Source organism: Neophocaena asiaeorientalis, unplaced genomic scaffold (assembly GCF_003031525.2).
Source record: "Neophocaena asiaeorientalis asiaeorientalis breed wild unplaced genomic scaffold, Neophocaena_asiaeorientalis_V1.1 scaffold171, whole genome shotgun sequence".
NCBI lineage: Eukaryota > Metazoa > Chordata > Mammalia > Artiodactyla > Phocoenidae > Neophocaena > Neophocaena asiaeorientalis.
In genome coordinates this window covers 868,695-888,517 of record NW_020174013.1, presented here as the reverse complement: position 1 = coordinate 888,517, position 19,823 = coordinate 868,695, and the positions used below count along the sequence as shown (strand labels likewise).

Here is a 19,823-nt window from a genome sequence, read left to right as displayed (position 1 = left end):
CACTAATTAGTCCTCAAAACAACCCATTACTTTGGTATTATTACCTGCCCTTTACAGATGAGGACACAGAGGCTCTAGGAAATAAAGCAACTTGCCCTGATCACCCAGATACAAGTCAGTATGATGCCAGAGTCTGGGAGGAGAGCTGGGTACATACAGTCACAAGAATCCGACAACCGAGGATGTGGCAGTTTGATTTAATTTGACTCACCGCCCAAAGGTGTCAAATAATCAGGACTGCTAATGGGAGGGGATGAGAGCAGAATGCTCTATGGCTCTGTCATATACTTTCCGTGTACCTTTGTGTATGATATAGACAAAATGACAAATTCCAGCTGACATAAAATGCAATGGTCTCCTGTACATATTTCCTCCTATGTGTTAATGAAATGGAGGTGCAAAGCAGGCAGTATGCAGGATGTTCCTTTTACAAAGCCAGAAAGCAACACTAACACAAAGACAGGCAGAGCAGAATTTTCCTGATAAGTCTCAATTTGCAAAAAGCCAGTCATATGCTTCTGACTTGCTTCAATGACAACTGAGGGAAATTGCTTCTTTGGATTTAACTTCAAAGGGCTCATTGTGAATCAGCAGGGGTCTTATGTAGGTGTGCCCATGTGGCCAAAAGTTCATAATAACAAAGCCCAGGTGAAGATGGTAGGCAGGGTGATTAGGTACAATGAAATCTATATTTTTAGACTTCAAAAAGTTCAGGGAAAAAAAATTAGGTATGCTCCCGTGATCAGAAAGGATGTACAGCTCAAGAGATATGAGAAGGATTAAAATATAAACTCTTTGTGATACAATCACCAATTATCTTGGTGTCAAAAAATCAAAGTTGACCATTTAAGCCAACAAATATGGCTGCCAAAGCAGCTCCCTAGTAAACTTGGCTTTCCAAAGGGAGGTAAAAAAGGCAGATAGGTGTATAACAGGGACTGGTCCTCCTCTGAACAGAAACAAGTGTAGGAAGGCAGACAGTCCCCGATGGGTGGAGGCTCATGGGAAATTTAAAGGTGTAAACAACCATCATCACAACAACAGTTTGATAACCTCCGTTTCAGCACCAAGTCCATCCCACAGACACTGTGATGGTAACAAGTAACTGAGAAAATCGAATTATGCAACTCCTACTTAGTATCTGTCTTCACCGAAAATATTCTTACAAAAGAAAGCATTGAATGATTAAGGTGAGGAGGAATACAGAGCCCAAGAAAACTGATAAATCAGAAAGTGATCATCTCTCTACATTAAGTAATTCTAACTCTCTGAGTCCAGGGTAATTATACCCAGAGGCTCATGGAGAACCTGCTGATTATAAAAGCACTGTCCATATTTGGAGACATCAGAGGGAATGGAAAGAGATTTCAGAAAACTAAAAGAGGCCAAATGTCATTTCCAAAGGGACAAAGGATTCTAGCACTACAGGAACTAAGCCTGACATTCACAACTGAAAATCCTGCAGAAGGAATGGTTAAACATGGGATATGCGACATTTAGGAAAGAAAGCAATGAATACCAGGAGCCAGTATAGGTTCATGAAAAACAACCCATACCCTACTAACTGCGTTTTATGTTTAAAGTAGGGTTTCCAGCAAAGGAATGTTGTAAATAGAATGTATTTTGATTTCAGATAAGATACAGATCAAGAGTTTCAAGATTTCCTTGTGGAGATGGAGCTGATATGTCGTCAGCTGAATAACTCCATAGAAGAAGTGAGGATTATGTTCAAAGTCATTTTGCAGGAAGGCCTTCAGTGCTAACAGGGCTCTCTCCTTGATTCTATACAACTTAATTTATTTTAGTGCAATGATTTAGATGAGGACATGTAAGTTATGCTTATTTGATATAAGCTGGGAGGCATAGATAAAGTATGAGGTCACATCATCAAGATTCAAAAGTATCCCAACTAGCTGGTAAACGGTTGAAAACTCTCAGGGTAATTTCTGGTTAAATTTGGCCCTGCATTTATATCATTAAAAAAAAAAAAATCAAACGCTCAAATACAGAACAAATGAGAATCACCTATGTGCAGCTGATGTAAAAAGTACCAACTGGTTCTAGTTGCTTATAACCTCAGTGTTAGCCAACAGTGTATAATCCAAAGAGCAAATGCTCACTTAGACCACATAATAGCACTACAGTGATCAGACCAAATTCTGCAATACTCTGTTTGTTTCTAGGCCACACATTTACAAAAGGACCAAGAAAGTTCTAGAAACTATGTCACCTGGGGAATGACTAAAGATGTTTATTCTGGTAGAAGAATTAGGGGAATTCAAAATCGTTTTAAACATGAAGGGCAATTTTTTTTTCCAGTAAGAAATGCAATATACTCTATCACATTTCAGAGATCATGGCCTGGCGACATGATTGGAATCTACGTGGAAGAGAGCTGGGATCGAGAAAGCGGAGCACATTCTAAAGACTATGGCTGCCACACATGGAATGTGACACCTCTGTGTGAGTGACCTCCTTGTCACTGATGACCCCGGCAAGGGCAGTACTGAGAGCTCCCTGGGTGTTTGGAAACATGTGCTCCAGAGTTCCCAGGGCTTCACCCATGATGCAGCCAGACATCAAGGAGTATCTGAACATAATGAAATGAGGGCAAAAACCGGAATAAAGGAGCAGCTCTTTTTTTCCAAACAACCATGTGTTTATGTTAAATACACTTTTTTTCCCCTTCTTTCAGGTTGCTAAGGGAATGTCATGAATAGGAATGAAAGAAAAGATATTCAATCACACAATATGCTTTGACAATATTAGGCTCTGAAAAAACACAGTCTTCCGTGTACTCACTGTTTTTGCACTGACAAGTTCGACAACCACTGTGATCAAGTTTGAAACCATAAATGCAGTCCTTCTCTGTCAGGGTGCAGTTTGATGACTCTCCACACGCAGGTGGATCAATTGTGATGTAGGTTGGTTCTAATAATAAAGAGAGAAAAAAAAAATCAATGAAACATATGATTACCTCTTAGATGCTATTCAATCTTTGAAATCCCACACTATGGTAAGTCACAGGAAAAAACCTAATCAGTAATCTTCATCAAATCCTAGACTTTTATGCTTTCATTATGTTGTTAACCTCTGAAAAAGAAATAGTTTTATTTAAATTTTTGAAAACCCGGATGCTCTATTTCTTTACATTTGAGCAATTTATGCATTTTTGGGTACCCTCACCACTATAGAAGCAGACAAGAAAGGTTAAAATGAATTTAAATCGTTATTCTTCTTTCCTCCTGATGTTTTCTGAGTTTATTTTTTATAACAATCAGGAAACAGCTTCCAGCTGTCAATTATCTCACTCTCCATTTTGCAATACTTCTGAAATCTATTAGCGCCTTTTCAAGTTAATAAATCAGAGATGTTTCTGAGACTTTAAAACATCTGAATTTCTTTGACCTTTTATGTGACACTCTCAATTATTACAGATGACATGACAGATCACATCATCTATAGGAGTTTATACTCAGGGCTTTAGGAAGTGGGGGAGAGAGACACAAGCATTCAGGAGGAAGAGAGAGCAGCCACCCTGAGATGAGATGCACAGAAGAAACCAAGGCCAGAGGTGATTTTGACCTTCACTGCCATGTTAATAATGAAGAATTGTTCTGGCCTAAAGATTCCTGTTACTAAACAGTAATCACACACTTACGTAAAGTGTATTATGCATCTATATAACATCTGAAGTGCTCTTCATAAATGCCTTCAAGTTTTGGATCACAATCGGAAAGAGATGGGTGCTGTCATTATCCCTATTTTACGGATGAGGAAATCCAGCATACTGACTTGTCCAGGGTCACAGGGTTAGTAAGTGGTGGGCCCCAGATTCAAACCAGGTGTTCTGGCTCTAGGGTCACACTCTCAGCTTCTGTGCAATACAAAGCGCATTGTAATGGTACCTGTTTTGCAGTGATTGATAAGGGACAGTTTATACAATGTCAGGCTGTGGAGAGAGTGTTGTCAAAGGGAACAAGGACACTGACGTATTTACGTAGCCTCTTTTCAACCCAAAGATACTATGAACTTCTTCAGAGTAAGCTGGTTCTCACAATATCTTTGTGAAGTGCTAAGTACGGAATGTCTCTACCTATGTTTTCACAAATGGAAAACATGAGGTGCAGAGAGGGTAAGTGGCTTATCTAAGTTTACATAGCAACCCAGTAGCAGGCTGGGAACAGAACAGAACAGAGGTGCCTGACCTCCTGTCCAACACTCTATCCATTAGTCCACACTGTCTTCTCAAGTTTCACCTCCCATTACCATGGAAGAGAGACCAAAAATAAGTGTTTTAGGTGCCACTGATAAGATCAAGAGTTCTACATTTTTATCCACCTGCTAAAAGAGGCCAGTGATTCAACTCTTCACAGGTAGTGAGCAACTAGGACTTATTAAAGAGATGCTTTCATCAGCATTCTCCCAGTGAAAGTATGTATGAAGACAGTGTAGCACATTCTCTATTTTTATTACAGCACAGTTGGCAGAACATCTCCCTGAAATTTTTATCTAAGATTTCCACTGCTGTGAAATTTCTAATTTCCTTCAACGACTAAAGTATCCTTTCTGACAGGTAACTGTAAACATCAAAAAGTGGTTTAGTTTTAGTCAAGTTTTAAGACTTGGTGAATTAAATATAGTAGTGCTGCTTTCCTCCATTCTCTTAAAATTTACTGTAAATATCAGTGGTTTTTGAACCTACAGTCTTTCCTTTATCACTACTCTTGTTACACATCCAAGATAATAATTCTGTTTCAGCCTTTAGCCATAAGACTGTGGAGGTTTCATCAAAATTATTCTAACCACAAATATAAGATAGAGCAGGGGACCTGGCTCGTGTCTCAGTAAACCATATCACAGATGATCCCATCGAAGGAGGAGTTAGGTCTACATTCCAGAGAGTTAATAGCAAGGATCAGGGAAGGATTCTAAACTCTTTGTCCAGTGCTTTAGTGCATGGCTTACGGGCAAGGAAATGTCTTGGGCACATCTACAAAGACCCAAAGCTTGTATTCTTTACTGACATTTAAGTTTATGAGAAACTTTTGCCTTCAGAAAGTATATGATGGAAAAATATATATCTCGGCAGATGACACTGACACTGAAAATGCATAATAATCACAGGGCAGTATGGGATTTTATTTTCAGTGAATTTTAGGGATTTGTTAAGATAATCAATGGTGATGTGCAATGCTATTTTTGGTACATATTATGATTAATGGATGGGATTAGGATTGTGCTCTGTGGCTAGAAAGTAAAAAAAAAAAAAAAAAATTGGGTTGTTTGAGGATCAGAACCACAATACTGACAGTCCCACCCTTTATCCAAATGACTGTATCCACTAGGTAGCCAGCTCCAGGGGTACGTCAAGCACACATTTCTTTAGCAGAAGAAATATGTTCAACATGTTTCCCTGTAACATTCAGGATAACAGCTTGAGCTAAGTTTAACAAATGGGAAAAAAATGCATAGAAGGGCTATTTAAGTAGGTGCTGGTTCTACAATGCTGTGTTGTAAATATTTTAGGTAAAACAAGTCCTCCTGGATGTCTTCCAGGCCTCAGATGACGTGGCAGAATGCAAAGCAGCCAAACATTATTCTGTGCCTCTAAAATTAATATTTCCCCATTCATCGATGATGTACATTAGAGGGAAGAAACCGGAAAGTATGTAAGTTTCAAAATCTGATTCCCTCAATACTTATTAAAATAAAACAGAAAAACTCAACAAAACCAATTTACTCTAAAGCTATTCAACTGCCCCTCAATAGATTAGGCTGAACACAACACTCATCGTGATACATTAAATGTAGACAGAAGTCTAAATTATTTTTAAAAAGCATTTTAACACTAGTCATCTCACTTTATTATGTTAAATAAGTATTCTTTTCCTTTTCAAATACGAAGTGGAACAAATTTTAAAAACTTTTTTTTTTTTTTTTTTTTTTTTGGTATGCGGGCCTCTCACTGTTGTGGCCTCTCCCGTTGCGGAGCACAGGCTCCGGACGCACAAGCTCAGTGGCCATGGCTCATGGGCCCAGCCGCTCCATGGCATGTGGGATCTTCCTGGACCAGGGCACGAACCCATGTCCCCTGCATTGGCAGGCGGACTCTCAACCACTGCGCTACCAGGGAAGCCCAAAAACTTTTTAAGGATGGTGGAGCATGTGTTTGGGGTACTTACTGCTGTTATCCTCTGTCACTGGAGTAACTGCTGATTTGTAACAGACACATATGCAGGCAACTAGCTGTCTCCTAACATTTTATCTAAAGTCATACATTATGTACTATTCCCTTTTATCATTCTCTCAACATTTTAATGCTCAGTTTCCTACCATGTGAGGCCATCTCTATTTTAGAATTCTGTAAACTATAAATTGTTTAGCAAAAACACTGATATTATCATAAATGGATCTGAGAGTCTGCTTTCAGTCCAGTATATTAATATGTAATCTCAGAACTGGTCCTGTTACTAACATCAGGGCAGTCTTTTGAGAATGAAGTGCTGTGAGTCTACTGAAATTCAATTTCTTATTCTACATAATGAACACCAAAGTGAGACACACTTGATACCATCCTGAATGAGAGTATTTCAAATCAACATTGCATTTACAGTCCTTAGAGAATAACCAAGAGCTGGTTAGACTTTTTGCAGTTTCTATACAAGGAAGTTCTTGGTGGGGGAAGAGGTAAGTTTGAAGATTGTTTCTAATCCAAATAAGTAAAGGAGCTTGAGGAAGTGTTAGTGAAATCTGTGAAACGTGCACTGTGCTTGTTAGAGCAGCCTGAAATTTGCGTATTGGGAATTGTTATTATCCCACACATTCTTTAGTTTATGGCACAGTGCTCTGAATATGGAATATACCCTGATGGGTCTTGGCCTGAAGACCAGATGATCCTCATTTATATCCCACTTTTCTGTGCTCTTAGATTACACGGGGGTACAATACTGACATGACATGCTAGAGAGTACATGCTCCTCTAGAAGGATGACGGCGATGCCATGTCCTTGGAGAGTTTGGTGATTATCAGTTGAACAGAGGTCCTGCTAAGACTTTTGGAGACAAATGCATCTGCCTGTTGCTGGAAGCAAAGAAAATGGTCTCCTTTTAAATTAGTTGGGCAGATATGCGTTAGTGGGCCTCTTTCAGAAGAGAGAAATGGTCTTGGATCTCCTTGTTCAGGAGAATGAGAAAATGCTTGCACAAAGATGGATTTGGCGAGGGGAAATTCAATGAAGTACTGCTTACAGGATCACCCTGAAATTCCGTCTCATCTTGTATTGAATCAGCTGAGGAATTAAAGAAATACCTTAATGTCCTCCAAAGGAAGAAGGCTTGAAACAGCAGGAATTCATTGTCTTTGGCTACAACTATTTCTAAAGGGAACCCTGGAACCGCTTCTTTGTGGAGAAGAATTCTAGAAATATTTTCTGAGCCTAGAAGCAATAAAGAACAAAAATGGGTGTTTGTTATGTCTATATCCATTCGCTGTTTCCTACCCTGCATCTGGGTGGGAATCTCTACTTTCCTCCACCTGTCCTTTTCCTGAATGATTTTTGAAGACTTTCCAAGTACCTTATACTGTCCGGAAGAGCTATTTTTACAAGAACCCTTGGGATTGTGTCAGGAATGCAGATGTTCAGCACCAATTCTTATCCCAAGTCTTAGAAAACAAAATTCTGGAAAAAAACTATTATAACTTGCAGTAACATAAGCAAACACAGATTGGCTCTTTATTTTATGTTTAATTAAAATTAGGGATGGATATTTCTTTCACATCCTAGGAGGCCCAACAAACCCCTTATCAGTAAAAACATTTCCAGGAAAACATTCACGTTTTTCAAGATTTAGAGAACCTCAGACACTAAGTTTCTGAAGAACACCACCAATATTCTACACTGATGTTCAAATATTTTCTAGAAGCAATTTTATCTGCTTAATGGGGATATTAAGGTACTGTGATCACAATTAATTTGGTCAAGAGTATAAAGTTTGAAATGAAAATCATTATTTTAACTCCACGGCCACATCACTAGACCATAAGGTAACATACCTTTCATTATTCAGGGGGTATAAATGTGTTAAGCAAATCTAAGCTCTATACTTTCTTGCTTTTTGTTATTTTAGTTTATGGAAAATTTTCCAAAAAGAGGAAAGGAAAGTAAGAAGTTGAAACTCCAATCCAACCTTTTAAGGTGTTGACTTAAAGTTTTAGTATCAGTCCTGTCATCATCATATTGGATATTTCAACATGTTTGGGACAACAACAGAACAAAAAAGAATGTATTTTGATTACCAGTTATTTAAAAATGTGTAATAATAATGTTAATTTGCTTCTGAAACAATGTATATAATCACTGATTTTTATTTTTCAGATATAGCTTAAATGAAAATGTTAATAAATGCTTTTTGGTGTCTAATCTGTATTACTCCACCGAACTCGTGGTTTTGAATTAATACATACAAGGTTCTTCTCATTACCTTGATTACTACGAGCTGTTTATCTTGCAAATAATACTAATTATCTCCATTGAGAAATATGTGAAGCACCCTTTCTGATTAGCAACCCTGGGAAGGCTGACAGCCAACTAGTAGCTCTTGAGTATGCGTGGGTGACTCTGGAAAAGTACACTCGTGTAAGGCATACAGAGCCACCGTACTTAGGACCGTCTGCAGCACTGACTCTGTTAGGAGGGTAGTAATTAGCTCTGGTTTCAGACCTGAATCGTCTCTAGGAGTACTGCTGCTTCCCCATGCTGTGCTCTGGGTGAATGGCAGGTCTGGAGGGCCTGGCTGTGGGCAGCAGCTGTCTACCAGCACCCTAGATTCCTACGAATCGTATAAGTGCATGCACGCGTACACAGACACCCACAAACCAAGAAAAGTTTTTCTGGAAAAATCTCTCTGTAGGCAAATTTCTAGAAAACATAGTGTTTTTTTAATGGCAGATATGTTCTTAAATTTCTTTTATAAGTTAAAAAAATTTCATATGGAAGTAATAAGATAAACGAAGCTAATTCCTATCTGTCTCTTATTACTTCTCCTTTTGGAATTTATTAATGGTTTGCATACTTCACGTAGCTTTTCTGTGTAAATTCGCAAGCCTGCTTATTTGATTGCGAGAAACAAAGATGAACAATTATGTTGTCCTTTCAGACCTAATTCAGGCACTCTCTTCCTTAAGATTTCTTGAGGGGGGGGTGGGGGTAGGGGGAATGGCTGGACTTGGTTAAGCAATGTATCTATTAAGTGGGAAAATTCCAAAGCTTCACTTGGTTTATATGGCTAAATATATCAGGCCTCCTTATAGCCCAACAATTACTGGTAGCCTGTCCAGGGCCATAAAACTGGAGATAAAGTTGGCCAAGACAGAACCAAAGGAGATAGCTTATCTGTTTTACTGTGTCTTCATATGTCATTCTGTTACCACAGTTGCTTTTCAAATGTGACCATAACTAGTCAGAAAACCATTCAAATAAATCAGCAAATTGTTAATATAACTGCAGCCTAGGAAAAGGTAAAGATGAAATGTTCCCAAATGAAGCTAGAGGGAAAACTCTATTAATGTAGACAATAAGAAAAAAAAAGTTGAGGATACAAAAATTCCCTAATCTGGAAGTGGGAATTTCCATGGGGTATGAATGTGTATTTAAGAAAGTCTCATTGAGTCATGGAAAAAAATCTCCTACAGTTGGAATTTTCAAATTCTTTCAGCCACTACACATTTATCCTTTTTTTCCTTTGTATATATTTCTCATAACAACACCTACATCCTTGTAATTTCTAAAGTACTTATCTCAGAGCAGTTTCTTTATTTTAAAATGAATGGTGTGAAAATGTTCCCAAGACTTGTATGATTTTATGGGCAGATAGAGAAGCAATATATTTACTTTAGGCCTATTTATTAACTTTGTATGCTTTTCCAAGGAATCTTGGCTGTCGGTCATATTTTTCTTCCTTTACCAATCTCATGTTTAATAGGAAAAGACAGTACTACGATTATGTGATTATTAAAAGACCACAAAAAGAAAAATTAAAAAAAATTTTTAACAGAGAATGGTTTATCTTTTTCCAGGAATTCAGCTTGAGAGAGCTCACAAAATGACTGGATTCCAAGAATAATCTGGACCTTTTATACTTGTCTTATATTTTATCCTTATATTATTGTTATTGTTTATTTTCACAGAGACTATATCTTGGTAAACTTTAACTGGGAAAAATGTGCCATATTTGTAAGTACATGTGTGTATGTGTATCTGTACATTTTAATAGCTATATTCGGCTGGGAGAGGGGTGTTAGATGGTCAGAATTCTGTTATTTCAACCTGCCGCTCTGGGAAATGGCTGAGGACCAGCGGGGAAGGATTTTCACATTAGGGGCAATGGTTTGTTCACTGTTTACAACTTCAGCATCTAGCACAGTACTTGGCCCACTGTCGCACTTAATGAATGAACAAAGAGGACAAAAAGACACCTGAGAACTGAAATTCAGCGCACATTTTTTTAGAAAGAGCCCCACTCAATATTGTCCCCAACAGGCCGAATCTATAATTTCCTAACTTTTGTAGGATTGGACAGTACGTTCCTTAGGGTCTTCGTCAAGGCAGAAGTCCCTTGCACATAGTAGGTACCCAATAAATGAGCTCCACTGAAGTAGCAAGCTAGATTTAAAAGGCTGTTGTGAACCTGACACACTAGTAACAGTGAAAACTAAATGCAAGTCCCCAAACCCAAACAGTCTAAAACGAGGTACTCAGTAGCCTATGAAATGGTTAAACTATGATCTGCACTTCTGGCCTAACAAGGCACAAAAGTACACAGAGCACTGTGGAAGGCCTTCCTTCAAAATTCTTAACATAAAATCTGACACCCCAGATTTCAATTATCTGGGTAATCCATTTCTGTGACTACCTCACTCCTTGATGGTGCCAAATAAATAAAGTGTTATTAAAACAGTCCTGAAAATAACCGGGCACTCACTCAACTCGGCATCTCATCTCGTACTGGATGAAGGATGGGTGCTTGTGCCGAAGGCCCAGCAAATCTGCCTGCTGATTAAGCAACGACCGGCAGGAATCAGAGTGAGACAAGGGAAGCGTGTGGATCAGAAGGCACAAGTGTTGATGACGGTCTATCTCGGTGCTGGGCACACTCAGTGGAGACCTGACTACCACTGCTCAGGGCCTGCAGCCTGGCTGGGTGTGAATGAGGCTGGGCCCACGGCAAGCGTGAGGACAGAGACATCTGGGGAGAGAGCTCAGCGCTCTCGGGTGGAGCTGTTTCCCCAGGTGGGAGAGGCAGGAACGGACAAGGGGGAAGCAGGCTTTCCAAGAGGTCAAACAGCAAGGTCAAAATTCCAGGCCGAGGTTCAGGGAAAACCCGGATCAAAGGCTGGGTCACAAAAGACAAAAATAACAGTAACTGGGGTCTCAGTAATGAGAATGGAGCCAGGAGCAAGAAAAGCCTTGAATCTGAGCCACAATGATCAAATACTTTGATATTCACTGACTTATTTTCTTCACCCTCTCCCTTCTTACGATAAGGGTTCTAGAGAAGTAATGCCAAGGACATGGACTTGGGGTTAGAAGAATGAGCTTGAGTCCCTGTTCTTTCATTATCTTACACATGATGCTGAACCTCTTTGGGCTTCTATAAAGTGGGGATTCCCACTATTCCTACTTCACAAGATCATCGTAAGACTCAAATAAGATCGTAAAGAGGGGACTGTTCCATAAACTCGAAGTGTTAACAGAATGTTACTTGTTGCTATAATTATTGTTGAAATGACTAGCCTGCCTGCTTAGAGCTAGAACTGGTCTCAGATGGTGGCTCAGTAAATGAATTATGAGTCCTTCTGCAAGCCTCAAATGTTCAGCTGATAAATGCTCTGACAACTGGCTTGGCATTCTGAATCCTGTCCATTGTAACTTAAGCATCATTTCTATCTCCACTGATAACATGAAAAGCATCTGGGATGTGGGTGGGTCCATGACATCCTTTCATATGGTCTGGTAAGCTTTGGAGGGTGTTAGTGCCTGGCCACTGGCGCCTTTCACATCTGCTGAGTTGCAGTCTGAATATCATTGTTTCGACTTTTGACTGTGTCCATGGTGTCTCGAAGAGAAGAGAAATCTCTTCATAATCAGCTTATCCAGTGTGAGTTGAAACAATGCTTCTGTGTGCCTGGCTGACCCCATGCTTCCTCTCTCATGATGGGTGCCTTGCTGGATCTTCGAAGATGAGGGCAAATTCATCACAGTGCAATTTATACTGTTCTGGTAGTTTTGCCAGTAGTTCTGCCATCCTCAAGCTGAAAGAGGATATGGAAAATCCATCTCTAAAAGATGTCTTTGATCAGCAAATCTTAGTTTCAGTAAGTCAGTGATATGAAACTTATGCCAATAATGAGATAATTCAACCAGTACTTTCTTAACAATAATACTGGTTGGGGTGGTCATGTTTGAAACAATAATGTCCTCAGTGTCTCTGTCACAGCACTGCCGAACACCCCCATTGCTTTCATCTGGTCTAAGATCTCCATGGAATCTTTTTAAAACTTGGTTCCCAGAAAGCATGAGAGAGTCACAGTCTTGAAAAGATCTAAGCTTGCTGCCCTCTTTCAATATGCAAGGCCTGAGGCCGGCCCAAACTGACAATTTATTATCTCCGAACATTTTTTTAGTTTCATGAACAAAATAGAGACTCCCTGAGCTGCTTTAAAATGTGAGCTGATTTGCAGGGCAATCGCTTTCCAATTAAGCTGAAAAAGAACACCATTTTGTGTTGTCCTTCAAATGCCCAAACTACGGGTGGCAGGACCACAGTGCAAGGCACCGGCGCAGGGGCACCGAATACATAAACAAGCATTAAATATACTTTGCTGGATTCCAAAGCAGACCCAAGGCAGTCTCAAATTATATATGTATATGTTTTTAAAGTGAGGAAATGAGGACCAAGGTAACTTTTAAGTAGAAAGAATACGTTGCAGCCAGGAATGCGGTCGGCACACAGGGTGCACGCTGTGAGGTCCTGCCTGGTTGGGGACGTGGCTTACAGACTCATCTCTCAGTTTGCTCTAGCAGCCAAGGGGAAAAATCAAACCCAGAGCGCCGCCTGACTCTCAGGGTCCCCAAGGACCAACCGCTTGTTGGTCTCAGAATGTTCTTGGGGAGTCTTAGTCTTGGTTCATGATACTGCAGAACGAGAGCTGGAGCCTCGAACCGAATCTTATTTTCGACTGGCAGCGAGTATTAAATTCTGTGGTCTCCAATGGTCTGGATCTCTGAATTGGGCTCTGTTTCAAACGAATGTGATAAATCCAGCTTCTCTTAGATGTGAAAGTAAAATTCACTGGATGTGTAAACAGGTATCCTGTAGACATACATGGCAAGTGAAAACTTGGTCAAACTGCTAATAATTCAGCTCGAATTGAAAAATGTGTAAAATGCGATGCATCACTATCCTCTCACGTTTCGAACAAATTTCAAAAAAGTTCTAACTGTTCATTATTGCTTGTCCCATATCAAATTTGGATTAAACTGATGGTATGACCCCCAGACCAAGATCTGGCCCTGCCAAGCCCCCGGGTAACAGATTTCCCAACCTGCGTGATGATGGATAGTGAGCATTTCGGGAGTCTCAAATGCAGAGGATAACAGGTGGGTACGATCCAGCTCCCTGACACCTCAGCAGCCACCTGTGACGGGAGATCCATCAATGGGCAAGGGATGTTCTTCAGTAGACATTTTCATTCCTTCGCTCTGCCCTGTTATTTTACAACAATATTGCAGCAGGTATTTTATCTTCAACAATCCGCCAGACACAGCACAGAAAATACTTCAATAGGGCCTTTAAAAACAGTTCACTGGGTTGCTCACCATCTCTAATACTAACCCTCACGTATTAAACAATGTGAAATCATTTTGCTCATTTAAGGTTAAGACTATACAATGAGACAGTTTAAAATGGTACAATCAGAAGTGGAATTTGAGAACTAAAATATAAGAAATAAATTATATTGGAATCACCACCATTTTTTTTTTTTTTTTTGCGGTACATGGGCCTCTCACTGTTGTGGCCTCTCCCGCTGCAGAGCACAGGCTCCAGACACGCGGGCTCAGCGGCCATGGCTCACAGGTCTAGCCGCTCCGCGGCACGTGGGATCTTCCCGGACCGGGGCACGAACCCATGTCCCGTGCATCGGCAGGCGGACTCTCAACCACGGCACCACCAGGGAAGCCCTCACCATCACTTTTAAAATAGTTATTTCTAGAGGGAAATTATTTTAGTCTAATTTATTTGAAAATAAGTCTGAATGGAACATCTGCAATTCCACAAAAAGTTGTAATATAATAGATGACCATTTAAATATATGCCTCTAGTCCCTAGAAGTCATACAAATACTATGTGGTAAGTGAACTGATTTTTTTTTTCCAATAAACACACCAGGAGTTGCACTTACAAATAAGTGTTACTGCTAAAAGCACTCACTTTTGTGGGCTATATGCTTGTGCTAAAATGTTGTTCATGTTAAAATTCTATTTGAAACTTCTCTTCAGAATCGCTTTCAGAGGAAATTACTGTGTCACAGAAGACAGAGTGCCTTTACTTCACTGTCATTTTTTGCTTCTTCTGAAACGTTTTACCCAGCTAGATCACCCAGCCTTTCCACCAGACTTAGATGTGAATGACTTTGACTATTTCCTAGAGTCTAATAAACCTCTAAAGTCAGGGGTTTACAAAGCTAAGAATTTTCAAAAGGATGTGCGTGAGGCAAGCTGCAATGTCAGTTTCAACAGAGAAGTACCAAAAATATTCTGAACGACGGTATTCTTGCAATAGCTGTACAGTTCCCATATAACTATTTTGAAAGGAAAAACACTTCACTTGGATATGTAAGGCTTGGTTATGTTTAAAAGTAATTTCATTGTGTTAAAAATAATTTCACTACTTTATAGTTGGACCTTGCATTGATGGGAACAAATAAACAAGCTTCATATAAAAAGTGCTGTCAGGTGCTTTAAATACAGGTGTGCTGAGACCTATCCATTCCTTAGAATTGAGGCAAACAGTGGAAGGAGATGAAGATGAGGATTTTAAAGTAAGATGGTCTAATAAGCCATGGCTAGTAAAGCAGGACACCTCTCAAAACGTAGACAATGTGATTACCAGTTAAAATGCTAAATTCTATTAGGTTGACAAAAGCTAAAAGGAAACCAATTCTGCTACTTCTGGTCAATGGTTGTACCCTAAAGAAAATGGAATCTTTCTTTTTAATGTCCATAAGCCTTTTCTGAAGGGCATGTCTCTTAATAACCTTCATTAACTTCTGTTTGGTTGCCTAAGAGTTGTCTCTTATCCAAAAAAAGTTTAACACAGTCTCAGTAGAGATTGTGTTTATTTAAGCTCGTTGGAAAAACATTCCTATCATTTCAAGAATGACTAAATATTTTTCATTCACATAGCTGGCATTCCAGACTCTGTTTTCCTGCCTCTGTTGATTAGATGAAAATTAGCAGGCCCAAGTCTGAACTATTAGATTCGATTATGATCTTAGTAGGAAAATTATGAGACTCCTGGCAGTAATGCCCATTTAGGTATGGGAAGTAAACAGCAGAGGAAATAAAGAGGAACCTGCCCCTTGCAGGCCACTTCCACAGGGAAATACTTAATAGGTGGGACTGCCACATGCCGGAAAATCACAGGCAAAGGTTTCTCTAATCAAGTGTTTCAGAATCAGCTCTGAACCATACCATTCTAATGTTATTTGAAATACCTAAAGATATTTTAAATCCCCAGAGAAAACAAAAATACTATGAAATTCATTCATGAACAATTTTGGATGCTTAGGTTAAAGGACACCTAGGTTGACACACGGTCATCTGCTATGCATTTGTTACCCCACATATGGCCTTATTTGGACAAGCCAAAAAACACACTGTGCTATATTTTAATTTCCACTTATGGAACTAGTTTCCAGGACACTTAAGCGTTAAAGGATGAAACAACATGCCTAACAGTCTTTGAAATATTATGAATATTTTATTATTCTTGGCCTACTAATAATAGCATAGTATATGGCACTGAAGCAGTACCACCCATAAACTGAGTTTTGATCCCTGTTACGTACCAGAACATTAATATCATGTGACCCTGTGGCATCTTTGACTTCACTGCCTCTGGGGTCAGCCAAACTATGTTTGATTCCTTGCCACAGAAGAAGTAGCTTAATCGTTTGAGATACTGTTTGGTGAGGAAGTATTATGGGCGGGGCTGGAAACATATTTTCTTGTTTCAAGGAATTCCCACCCAGATATGTGCCTGGTACAGACTTTTCCAGCAGCCCAGTAGAAACCTCATTTGAAGGGTGGCTTGATTCAAACTATATCAGAATTTATGGAAAGAATATAGCGCTCCCATAAAATCAGTATTGATGATGAGGAGGACAGTCTATTTCACAGCTCAAAGACCTCCAGCCCTTTAGAGGACCACAGCATATGATCTACTGGGTGAGCTGATGCTGAAGTGGCTCATTAAATCCACAAGGTCAAGAAATGCCTCATGTCCTCTCTTCAACACTGTCCCAGGTAGGACCAGGATTTCCCAAGTAAGGGATCCAAGACAGCCGGTTGGCAGGAAGATGGTTGATGGCACAGCTATCACATTCCATCCTAAGTCCAGAGAATTAGAAAGACTCCATGGACAGGGAGTCAATTTTTATTCCTCCACTCCAAGAGTTGGTTAAGTCCAGGTTAGCAGAATCACGAGGCCTGCCTGAAACTCAGCTCAGTTTCAGACAATAACTCTGCAAATAACTTTCATTTGAAGTTCTTATTATGGAAAAAATCTTTAAAATACTGAAGTAGATAGAATAATATGATGGACCCTCATATACCCGTTACTCAGCTGTGACAATCTACAAATAACTCTCTTATTTCCTGTGCGAATTTGGAAATGGATTTTGCTTTTGTTTCAGAGAAACAGAAATAGTACAAAGGAAAGTACCCATTGTGGTTGGAAAGTACCCAACCACAAGCATGGAATTTATTTACCACCAACTCAAATCCTAATAATGAATGCTAACTTGTAAAATATTACCGATGTTGTTTCTAGTTCTTGAAAAGTGATACTCTTGGCGTTGGCTCTGAAATCCCCAGGGTCATCAAAACCATCAACTCATCCCAGCTAGAGACGCTGCACATACTGGGCCTAAAGAACACTCAGGTCACAGTGGCCACCTGGGCAGGGTCCAGCCACAGCCCAAGATGAGACAGCAGATCAGATCTGACATCAAGACTAATCAGGGATGATGAAATTCTTATCTCCTGCATCAGGTGGAGATGGCCTCACACTTGTCCACATATCTTGCATTTTTCCTGTTGCGTCATCATCGTCATGTCATTACCTCATGAAACCAGTATTTCCCTCCCCAACACCTTATCTTACTTTTTTTTTTTTTTTTTTGGTACACAGGCCTCTCACTGCTGTGGCCTCTCCCGTTGCGGAGCACAGGCTCCGGACGCACAGGCTCAGCGGCCATGGCTCACGGGCCCAGCCGCTCCATGGCATGTGGGACCCTCTGGGACCGGAGCACGAACCCGCGTCCCCCGCGTCGGCAGGCGGACTCCCAACCACTGCGCCACCAGGGAAGCCCCCTTATATTACTTTAAATTATAAAACAAACGGATATTTTTTTTTCATGGAAAATGGCACCCTGTCCTTAAGGTCCCTCTGACATTAAGAATCAACTTAGATAGGATTTATACCTGGCATTACTGGGAAATCAACTAGCAAATTATTCTCAATACCTAACTGTGATATTAAAAAAAAAAAAGTCTAGCTGAAAACAAGGCAGTGGCACTTACACACTCTCAGCGCAGGTCTTAAAAGCAGTACATTAAATGTGACAGTGAGCATTATTAGCCTTGGAGGGTCTGGAGAAGGCCCGCTTTAATTCTGTGATTCTGGACTTCAGGGGCTGAACTGAGGGAGGATAAACCACAGTTTACAAGTCAGTCTTGGAAGGCTGCCCCTGGGTGGGAGTCGAGAGCTACATGCTCAGTCAGGAGGGTGAGCAGTCAATCTGAAGCTAACTGGTCCAATTCACCTGTAGGCGTCTGGACCCACCGTGTGCCAAACATACTTCGTATAACACTCTGCTTTCCGTGCTCAAAGTGCATTTTCAAATAGAAGCATTTATACATTAATCTTTCTTCAGTTCACCAGAGGTCAGCATCTGACCCCTTTAACAGCATTGGTTAAGGAAACCCTCTACCAGCGTCTGCTGTCTTACTCCAGTCTTTTCCCCCTTCGCTAACTCACTCACTCATCATCCATTCATTAATGGATGGTATTAATGAGCACCTACTTAAATGACAGGTGCTGTTTTAGGGATTCAAAAGCATACGGTAAATCCTAGCTCATGGGGGACGCAGCCTCTTTTAGGCTACTGGTCAATAAGTGCACTCTGTCTCAGAGGCAGTATCCTTGCAGGGGTCCAGAGCCAGGACTCTGGAGATACACTGCTCTGCCACTTCCGAGCTGTAGGCCCTTGGGCAAGTTACATGACTTCTGAACTTTGGGTTCTGTGATCATAAATTGGGATGGCAGTACCTGCACAAGAGGGTAGCTGTGAGGATCAAATGGGCTGATGCTCTTAAAGCACTGAGGCCTGGCTCACAGTCACAGTGTGCAAGAAATGTCAGCTACTCTCATAAGGGCTACAAACAAGATGATGCAAATGGTGCTAGATGCCGAGGAAGACAATTCTGCTGCCCTCCTTTTTTGTTTTAAGTTTGTTAGAAAATAAGGACATATCTCCCATATAGATGCTTAAACTGCAAACTTTATCTGCCATTCCATGTGTTTCCATTCTAGCTTTTTACAAGGGCCAGAAAATAAAAATAATGCAATTGATGAGCAAGAGGAGATGTAGAGAAAAGCCAATAGAACAAACCATAAGAATACAATCAGTTATAGACTTACAGACTGGGAAGGCTTATCTGTGTACCTGAATTGGGTGTTGACACTAACTTGCTAAGACTTAATCAAGAGAGTACTTAAGTGCCAATTTAAACAGCACTCAGGTACTTGTGAATTGAGTTAGCTGTCAAGTAACAGCATAGTCTTTAAGGGCCCCCAGGTTCACATTCCCAGTCCTCCAGGAGTAACCAAGCACATTATGTTGTCATTTGGAAGGTATGTATCTCCAATAACAACAGCAGTCACAACAAGGTTCTTCCTCCCTGAAGGTCCAAACACACCATATTTGGTGATGCAGTAATTTATTTAGGAAGAATCTAAACCCACAATCCTTGTGTGGGGTCCCTTTCATCAAATTTCAGACTCTATGTATCTTGGGACTGTAGCTAATAAGGGTGAGAGCCAACATTTGTTATGCAATTATGCACAGAGGAATCTACTGTGTATAAACTGCATAAACACCAGCCTTTCTGTTTCCTCCAAATAATTCTGGCTGATTATTTATTACACAACAATGCCTTGCTTTTTTCTTATTCTGTCTAATCCTTTGGTTCTTCGGAAATCACTTGAAATTCTATTTAAATAGGCTATTGAATGACTGCTGAGAAAAATATTTTTGAATACTTCCAGAGTCTTTCTTGGATCCTGAAAACTAAGCAATAAGATTTATTTGCCTTGCATTATTTTGTAAGTTTATTATTATTAATAAATAAGTTTATTACAATATTATTCATAGATAATAAAACTTTCACGATCATTATCCTAAGCTGTACATTGTTTTTTTTTATCCCCATGCCAAAAGAATCTTTTTTTTTTTTTTTTTTTCCAAAAAAATTTTT

The 19,823-nt window shown here is 40.0% G+C and overlaps 1 protein-coding gene across 3 annotated transcripts in view; it reads right to left on the bottom strand.

Annotated features, from left to right (window-relative positions):
• CRIM1 (cysteine rich transmembrane BMP regulator 1) overlaps nt 1–19,823 on the bottom strand; it is a 210,317-nt gene that overhangs the window by 51,040 nt on the left and 139,454 nt on the right. For all 3 annotated transcript variants that reach the window (XM_024753592.1, XM_024753593.1, XM_024753594.1), the window contains one exon: nt 2,803–2,931. In XM_024753592.1, the coding sequence (XP_024609360.1) occupies nt 2,803–2,931 (129 nt within the window). The remainder of the gene's footprint in view (nt 1–2,802; nt 2,932–19,823) is intronic.